Source organism: Nilaparvata lugens, chromosome 11 (assembly GCF_014356525.2).
Source record: "Nilaparvata lugens isolate BPH chromosome 11, ASM1435652v1, whole genome shotgun sequence".
Lineage (NCBI taxonomy): Eukaryota > Metazoa > Arthropoda > Insecta > Hemiptera > Delphacidae > Nilaparvata > Nilaparvata lugens.
Genome location: NC_052514.1, coordinates 14650219 through 14659820, shown reverse-complemented (window position 1 = coordinate 14659820; position 9602 = coordinate 14650219). Strand labels below are relative to the sequence as shown.

General features: G+C 34.4%; 1 protein-coding gene across 2 annotated transcripts in view; it reads right to left on the bottom strand.

The window, feature by feature from the left end:
- Window positions 1-638: 638 nt before the first annotated feature.
- LOC111051947 (putative ATP-dependent RNA helicase DHX57) overlaps window positions 639-9602 on the bottom strand; it is a 54107-nt gene continuing 45143 nt past the window's right edge. The window contains exons 20-22 of one of the 2 annotated variants that reach the window (XM_039437642.1): window positions 7620-7859; window positions 2088-2265; window positions 639-1813 (exon numbers count right to left, since the gene is read on the bottom strand). In XM_039437642.1, the coding sequence (XP_039293576.1) occupies window positions 2122-2265; window positions 7620-7859 (384 nt within the window). In that variant the 3' untranslated portion in view covers window positions 639-1813; window positions 2088-2121. Of the gene's footprint in view, window positions 2266-7619; window positions 7860-9602 lie in introns of both variants that reach the window. The other variant, XM_039437641.1, reaches the window with a different exon arrangement.

The window sequence follows — 9602 nt, the reverse complement described above, 5'->3', positions numbered from 1 at the left end:
CTCTAATAATTCTCTATGAGAATTCTGTTAAGGCTGTACAAAGGCTAAAAAAAAACTTAATGATATTTTTCAACGTTTTTTGATTTGTATATTATCAAGCTATCAAAATGAAAAAGTTTTCTCAAGAAGACATTTTTTCCTATCATTAATTTTTGAGATATGAGCGCCTAAAGTTTAATTTTTTGGGACAGAAAATTTCAAATTCGGTAAGAGATAAATCCATGAGATTCAGAGGATAAATTCTTCATGGTATTGATGATTAAAAACAAAAAAAAAAATAAATGAAAATATGAATTTTTGAGAAAGTTATTCAATTTACCAAAAATGACCAAAAATAACTAAACTGAAAGTTATTTTTAGTAAATTGAATAACATTCTCAAAAATTGATATTTTCAGAAAATTTTTGTTTTATTCAATCAATAATACCCTGAAGAATTTATCCTCTGAATCTCATGGATTTATCTCTTACCGAATTTGAAATTTTCTGTCCCAAAAAATTAAACTTTAGGCGCTCATATCTCAAAAATTAATGATAGGAAAAAATGTCTTCTTGAGAAAACTTTTTCATTTTGATAGCTTCATAATATACAAATCAAAAAACTTTGAAAAAAATCATCAAGTTTTTTTTAGCCTTGAAAAAAATACGTCTTATTGTAGTCTGATGTAGAGAATCAGCATCCCATTCCGATAACAATCAACATATTATTCTATCAAAACTAGTCACATCGAACTAATAGCACCTTGTTTCTTGCAGGACCTCCTAAATACCGGACCTGCGCCTGTGTGAAAATCTAGGTAAAATGGCGCCGATATGTGGTGGAGTCTCAACTCAGCTGACACTGATATGCTATAGTCAGTTTTTAGTATTTAGTTTAAGTGAAGTTTGCTTACAAATTTCACGGGCTTTATAATATTTGCAAGTTTTATAATTGATCATTTATTATTTTATAATTAATTATTTAAGATGTAATAGAGATTCAAATTAGATTTTTTTAGTATTCAAAGTGTTTAGAACCGTCTCAAGTTTTGGGAAAACCTACCAGAATGTTGAATAATGTCATCATAAATTTATAACAGTATTGATTTTTTATATTGATAATTTTAAAAGTGAATGTTTTATGTTGTAATACAAGATTTTCACTCCTAATATATCATTTGTAATAAAAGATTTTTCACTCCTAATGTATTATTTTCTCTAATACAATATTTTCCACTATAATGTATTTTTAAAGTGGTTTCTAAAGGAACTCCTACTTCTATAATATGAATTTTATTGCTTACATTATTATTGCTTACATAGTTTTACATAAAACTTCAATGCAGTTACTTAGCCCAAAAAGTCGTATCTCCTGAATATTACAAAAGGATTTCTTTTCTGAGTTTTTCACATGATAATTAGTTATAGATACCCTATTCAATATGATTAGTAGGAGAAAAACATAAAAAATATGTTATTTGGTGCGGGATAGAGTTGAAGTAAAACCTCTCTATCCAAAATGACAATTTCCTGAGGGCACTTAGGAGGGCAGAATAAAAATTATGATTTTTTTACTAAAAAGTAACAAATTCAGAAAGAAGTTGGTTATCGCTTCATAAGGTGCGTACAGATATACGCGCCGCGAACATGAGCAATTCACTTTTATTCAGCTGATGCCAAGCTTTTTATAACTGTATCTTACCGTTTCTGTAAAAATACAGATATAGTCAGCTGATTAAAAGTGAATTGCTCATGTTCGCGGCGCGTATATCTGTACGCACCGATACCTGTCATATCATAAGTTATATATTTTCAGTGCAATAGTCAGAATAGTGAATGAATCACTATTCACTATATAATAGAATAGAATAGAATGAATGATATTCATTCCTGCTTGCAAACGTGGAGTATTGTATACTTCCAGCAGGTAGTATTTTTTATTCCGATTCACAAATTTACCGTATATCTAATAAAACATACCAGTATTTATTTTATTAATCTTCCATTAATTATTTTTTATCTTACTGAGCTGAGTGTTTTGTTTTTCTTATTGATTCTGAATGTGAATATTGTGAGTTTGAATAAATAAAATTTGAATTTGAATTAGTGTCAGTAAAGTAACAACCACAGAATCCACTTCTTGTCAACTCCTTGAAACGACGTCAATAATAGCATCTATAACTTTACACCCCTTTGCGTAATTTAGGAGATTAAGGCTGGGATTCCTTATTTTTTCCTCCAAGATTTTGCCGAGCTCCCGCTGTATGGCTTGTAGGAGTTCCGCCACCTGTCAAATGTTAAAATCAGTTGCTCTATTACTTTCACAATCAATTACTCCAAAATAATGCTATAAAGTAAAATCAAATATGAAAAATGCACTTTATTTAAATAAAAATTAAAATTAATATTTTACAGGAGCATGATTTCGTGTGTGCTCACACATCATCAGCTGTAAGTTAAAAAATGGAAACATTTTAAATTATCAATTGATGGAGAGAAGTAAAGAGGATATTACAATTATTCATATGCGGTGAAATCAAGACTCTCGCTTCTACGAATATTGACAACAGAATAAATAGCTAAAAGTGAATTCGATGAACAGTGTTTCACAAAAATGTATTATCCGGATGGAAATCGGGTCCTTCATTATTTTCTTCCAAATCAATCATAGTTCATCAACTCCAATGTAGTCATCTACTCCAAAAAACCTAATTCATGGTTATCAATTCTTTAATACATAGTCTAGTAGGGGGTTTCCTTTATATCATTGTACTGTAACTCATTTCTGTATGTAACATTCTGGGAAATGAATTTATTTTGATTTGATTTGACATTATCTATACCATGAATAATAAATTATTCTCATATTGCCAATCCATTTTTATGATGATTCATTATAAATTCACAATTTATAACTTAGTTAACATGTCATACACTTTAAATTCCTCCAAAATATCATTTGTAATAATTGATAATGCTGTAGTAAACGCAAATTGGTGAGGCGGGTGATGGTGGCACCATCTCTGAGTGAAATTGGTAAATTTCAAGCTTTGATTACATGTGTTATTCCAAATATTGGAGATGACAATTTTATTTTAAAACTAGCCGTCAGGCTCGCTTCGCTCGCCATATCCGTCTAGCCAGGGGGCTCCGCCCCCTGGACCCCCGACTGGATCGTCCAAGAATGAGATCAGCAGGCTCGCTTCGCTCGCCTGCATTTTTCATTTGAGCATTTTTATCATATGTTAGAGCAATCCAGTCGGGGGTCCAGACTAAACGTCTGGCTAAACGGATATGGCGAGCGAAGCGAGCCTGACGGCTAGTAATATAATATTCCCAGGATTGAAGTAGCAGTGCCCAATCAATTTTTCCGCGATAAATGCATTTAAATCTTCAACTTGGTGCCAACCTAACAAAGTCAACTCAACTTAATGCCAACCTGACAAAATTATTAATTTAGTTGCCAGTTAACAACTGTTTCGAAGAGGTACTCTATCTAGATTATAGTTCTATAGTAACATATGATATGGAAATTTCAATTATAATTAAGAGATTGGGAGAAGAAGAATATACATGCTAAAAGACGAACTTTAAACCCTTAAAAACAACCTTAGAGTTAAAATATTGCCAAAAGATTTCTTAGTGCGCCTCTAAAGGGCCAACTGAACATACCTACCAAATTTGAACGTTTTTGGTCCGGTAGATTTTTAGTTATGCGAGTGAGTGAGTGAGTGAGTGAGTGAGTGAGTCAGTCAGTCAGTGAGTGAGTGCCATTTCGCTTTTATATATATAGATCAGGTTTTATTTACGTTTTAGAAAGAAACAAACAAATACTCGTCACTTGTCCAATTACAACGGTTCAGTAAAGGCTTGAATTGGTGCTAATCGTTTTTTATTTTTATTATGCTTTTCTACTTAAATGTGAAAATGTGAAATTTACATAAATGTATGACTGAATTTGAAAAATCTTGAATAAACATATTTTTAATAAGAAGTCAGGTTATGATGACATTTAAAAATGTTAACAAAAACAAAGCAAGTACTAACTTTTTTACTTTCCTTGCCCTATTACCATAGGTAAGGAAAGTATTGCTTTCCGAAAAAAAATTAAGGTACCCCAATTTCTACATTTCTATACGTTTCAAGGTCCCCTGAGTCCGAAAAAGTGGTTTTTGGGTATTTGTATATATATATATATATATATAATATATATATATATATATATATATATATATATATATATATCTATATATATGTTGTGTGTGTGTGTGTGTGTGTGTGGTGTGTGTGTGTGGTGTGTGTGTGTGTGTGTGTGTGTGTATGTGCGTCTGTGTACACGATATCTCATCTCCCAATTAACGGAATGACTTGAAATTTGGAACTTAAGGTCCTTACAATATAAGGATCCGACACGAACAATTTCGATCAAATTTAGTTCAAGATGGCGGCTAAAATGGCGAAAATGTTGTCAAAAACAGGATTTTTCGCGATTTTCTTGAAAACGGCTCCAACGATTTTGATTAAATTCATACCTGGAATAGTCATTGATAAGCTCTATCAATTGTGCCACAAGTCCCATATCTGTAAAAATTTCAGGAGCTCCGCCCCATCTATGCAAAGTTCGATTTTAGTTTCCCAATTATCAGGCTTCAGATAAAATTTAAAGAAAAAAAATTGAGTGGAGAAGATTGAGCATAAAAATCTCTACAATGAATGTTCAGTAACATTTTCACCTAAAATTGAAATTAAGCTCGAAATTCGAGAAAATGTGATTATCCAATTGCAAACTGTTGATTCTATTAAATCATTCACTATGAAGAGATATCAGACTTCGTATGTCTCCAGCGTTATTGTCCTGTCACCAGCTGGCTTAGATCTTTGTTTATAAGAAGACTTGTGATGCGCATGAACACTAGCGTCAGGTGATCAATTCTAATAACGGCAAGGAAATTTTTGTGAGTGCGCCACACCAGATTTTTACTACATGAAATCCATCAATTTCACTCAGAGATGGGACCATCATCACCCGCCTCTCAAATTTACGTTTACTATAGTTTTATTTAATAACAAAAGGAAATTCATATTATTGACTGACATAGAAATTGAGCCTTCTTGGTCAATGTAGTGGTATGCAGAAGCCATCATTGATATGATTTTAAATGGAGCAACATACTAAATTGAATTTTGTGCGAGTATAATGAGACGGATGATGATGATAGATGATTGGACCTACAGCTTCAAGTGGGTGGGTAGGTGGGTTCCGAACCACCAAAAAACTAATTTCTAACTCATAATGGTATTCAGAGGAGTTCAGCCCCCATACACGGTCAAACAAGTTTGTGCGAATTAGTAACTACTTATATTATGCCAGGACCTCCTATATTCAGTTTATATATAATTATTTTGGACAAAATTTATGAAGTGATAAACATAACCTATTTAAGGACAATTTCTATCCAAATTTGAGAAAGGAACAGTTTTGGGCTTTAAGCCTGTTATTACTTTCCCAATCATTCATAGTTGAGAATGATATTGTATCTATCAATGAATAAATAAATATATAAGTATATATGAAGTCATGGTCAGGCCCCAAAACTAAAATGAGCAGAGGATAAAGCGACGGCGTAGTTGCAGTGCTAAAGCGGACAGCGTTCTTTAGTCTTTAGTAGTGAGTGTTCAACACGTCATGACGCGTAAACCTAGTTTCCTCTCTGAAAGCACTGCATCGACTGAATCTGATCGTCAACTTGGAAACTGCTTATCTTCCTGTGACTATATTTATCACTGACAGGCTGGCCACTAACGGTAGAACATGCATGATGCACATTCGAAATACATTGTTGTGTCATCACAGCGAAACGCTTCGAGCTTCGATCAAATCTTTTTTGAGGTTATCTCCAATATTTTATATTTATTTTTTCTTCGCTGTTATATTTAGGTTTCTTCATTGTTATTGGTTGTTTACTCTATGTTAGAAGCCTTTCGCTGATGACAAAGCATGCATGATGAATATTTGTGTGTGTGCATGATAAACATGCATGTTTATCATGTTAAGGTTAGTGACCACCCTGATTGGCTGATCTCCCTCCATTTCTCTGCTCCGCAAATCCCTCCAAGTCGGAGGTTGTTTCAATTCTACTATAGATGACAAGTGACAGTCTGACCTCGTTGTTTTCGACACTGGAAAGTATAGCAGAGTCGGACTATCGGCTCAAGTTAACAGTGAAATTTAGAGCATAAACGACCCATACCCTTGGGATATCTCGTTTTTCTCTATTGAACGGTAATAGTTTCATCTCGTTGTTCTCCATACTGAATAGTGAGGTAGATTCGGACTATCGACTAGAGTTAACAGTGGAATTTAGAACATAAACAACCCATACCATGGAATATCTCGTTATGCTATCTATTCTCTATGGTACGGTAATAGTTTCACCCATTTATTCTCCACACTGAATAGTAAGGCAGATTCGGACTATCGGCTTGACTTAAGGCTGTTCAGTATACTTTTTAAATTGGATAATCTTTTTCAATGTAATTGTTAATATCATTATAAGAGTGAGAAAAAGTGGCAACTGAAATTTTCAAGTGGTCTAATAAGCGAGTTATGGGTTGTTGAAGTGCTAACTCCGTTTTCTTTCCAGATCATAAACGGTAACGACTATATTAACAGAAATTCTCTTGAAAATTCAAAAAATGAATCTTACCAAACTAAAACATTTTATTCCCCATATCGTTCATAAATAAAAAAGTAACATTTTTGTAAATTCGATAACTTGTTTATTTTGGCATTAATCGCGAAAAAACGCATATTAGAACAAAGCCAATGATATACTGAATGCATTAAAAAACCAATGGAAAATTCGAAACCGTTTATGATCTGGAAAGAAAACGGAGTTAGCATTTCAACAACCCATAACTCGCTTATTAGACCACTTAAAAATTTCAGTTGCCACGTTTTCTTACTCTTAAGCAAGAAAACATATACAATAAGCAAGATGACAAAATGTTAATAACTTAATCCTTATAGATTTTGCTAATAACTTTGGTGTAAACGCAGCTTAAGAATGATTTTAACAAATATCGGGGCACCGAGCTTCGCTCGTTATTTTTATTTATTGATAAACAGAACACAATTCTCTAAAATGATCGTGTTTATATTTTACACATGGCTGTATGTCATCTTATAAATTTCGGTGATGCGATATTTCGATTTTTCACATACTCACTCGCTCACTCACTTTTTTACTATCCACAGACGACGAAAGTCTCAGCTGTTTCAGCCAAGGATGAATTATCCTATTAATGTCGAGTTTTCCCAAGAATGAGTCCCAGTGCAATCGAATTTTTATATCATAAACCTACTATGTTCCAAATTTCGTGAAAATCGTTAGAGCCGTTTTCGAGATCCGTTGAGCATAAATAACCAGATATAAATATACAGAAATTGCTCGCTTAATATAATAGGATTATATTGGAAAAGATTATCCAATTTAAATAAAAAAAGTGTTCCGAACAGCCTTAACAGTCAAATTTAGAACATAAACGACCCATACCATGAGATATCTTGTTATAATTAATATTGAACGAAAATCCTAAATATCTTGTTATGTTATTTTTTCTCTATTGTAATAGTCTGACCTCGTTGTTCTCCACACTGAAGAGTATGGCGGAGTCGGCGAGCGAGAGTAAGAGTTGGCCGCCAGAGTGCAGCTTGGCCTGGAGCGGACATCCGGAGCAGAGCGCCAGTGCGATGGCCGGCACGACGGACGTGTCGCGAACGAACACGCGTGCAGTGCGCACCTTCTCCTGGAATACAACGAACGGCGACCAGCCAAAGTCGCAAACGCCGTGGTTCACCGATGACGGGTGGATCTGCACCTGCAACCCAATACAAACATCATCATTTTTCTAAGTAGGATTCAGATTTGCAACAGCAATTCACACAAATTCACTATAGTGAGATTCGCTTCAAATTCGACGAAAACTTTGGTCAATAGTGATTCAAATAATAAGGAATTCTAACAGTTTGAAGTCAATCTCGCTATAGATTCAGTAGTTGTGAAGCTTTTATCACAATAATAAATTTTATAATTCAGTTATACTGAGTGTTTATTATCTCACGCACATCAAAATAAATATCTCTGTAGAAAGTGAGGTTCCTATATTCGGTGTGTGGCCACCGCAAGATAGCATCACTATGCAAGTATAAATAACATATGTTGAGTTATTTAAAGGTGCGTACAGACTTTCGCTCTGCTCCGCAATCGAACGTCACTCGAGCAGATCGATTGATGACTGACCGGGGAGCAAGAGTGGAACGCGAGAAGAGCTAACATCTCCCGTAACGTTCATGATCGGAGCGATTGTGGAGCGAGTGCGGAGCATGCGTGGAGCGAGTGCGGAGCGTGTTGGAGGCGCGTATATCTGTATGCATCTTAATGTGTACAGGTTACAACAGGTCTGCAGTATTATTTTGTGTATGATAATGTAAGCATGTCGTTTTGCCAAGAGCAACGAGTGTTATATAAAAGAGTGTTATATAAAAGAGTTGAATATGATGTAAGCGACATAATGAACGCTATGTGCAATTTTGAAATCAAAATAGTGTTTATAAGATCTTAATATTTTATACAGAATGATTCAGTTGGTTTTATATGTCTTTCTTGAGCTCATGCAAAGGCAATACAAAAATATTAGTAAAAAGTTTATTTGAAATTTATTTTTTAAACCTAAACATGATGTGAAACATTGAATCTAGCTGTTTTTAATCTGTTATTTTAGATTAAAAACTTCTTCAAAAAAGGGTACTTTATAAATAAAAATAAATACCCTTAATATTCATACATTTCAAGAAATACAAAAAATTTAAATACCTGATAGTTTGAACACCGAAGTTTATACAGCTGCATACAAACACATGAAAGGACTATGCAAAAATAAATTGATAAATTACTTTTCTACATTTGACATGAGTCAAATTATAAAACAATATCGGGGCACCGAGCTTCGCTTGTTATTTTTATTTATTGATAAACAGAACACAATTCTCTAAAATGATCGTGTTTATATTTTACAGCTAGGTATACGTCAGCTTATGAATTTGCGATATTTTGGATAAATTGAGGATGCGATATTTTGATTTTTCACAGAATCACTCGCTCACTTTTTACTATCCACAGACGACGAAAGTCTCAGCTGTTTCAGCCAAGGATGAATTATCCTTTTAATGTCGTTCAGCGAGTTTTTCCAAGGATGAGACCTAGTGCAATCTGCTGCAGGTTGAACTGAGTCCTGTTTCTGATGAGGAGCCTGAAGAGCTGTGTTCCCGAGGCATATCTCCGTATGAGCTACCATGCGTTCTTCCACAGTGTGATGTCATATGGCATCACACTCTGGGGTGGAGCTGCTGTGGTGGGGGCTGTCTTGCTGCTACAAAAAAAAGGCTGTGAGAATTCTGTGTGGTGCTGGATACCTACCCCCTTGTAGGCCACTCTTTGTTAAGCAGCGTATTTTGACTGTGGTTGGCCTCTTCATTTTCAGGTCTGTGATTGGGGCAGTTGGGGAGGTGGGTGTCCTGCCTACAAGGGGTGATGTCCATGGGCATAATACCCTATCTAGGAA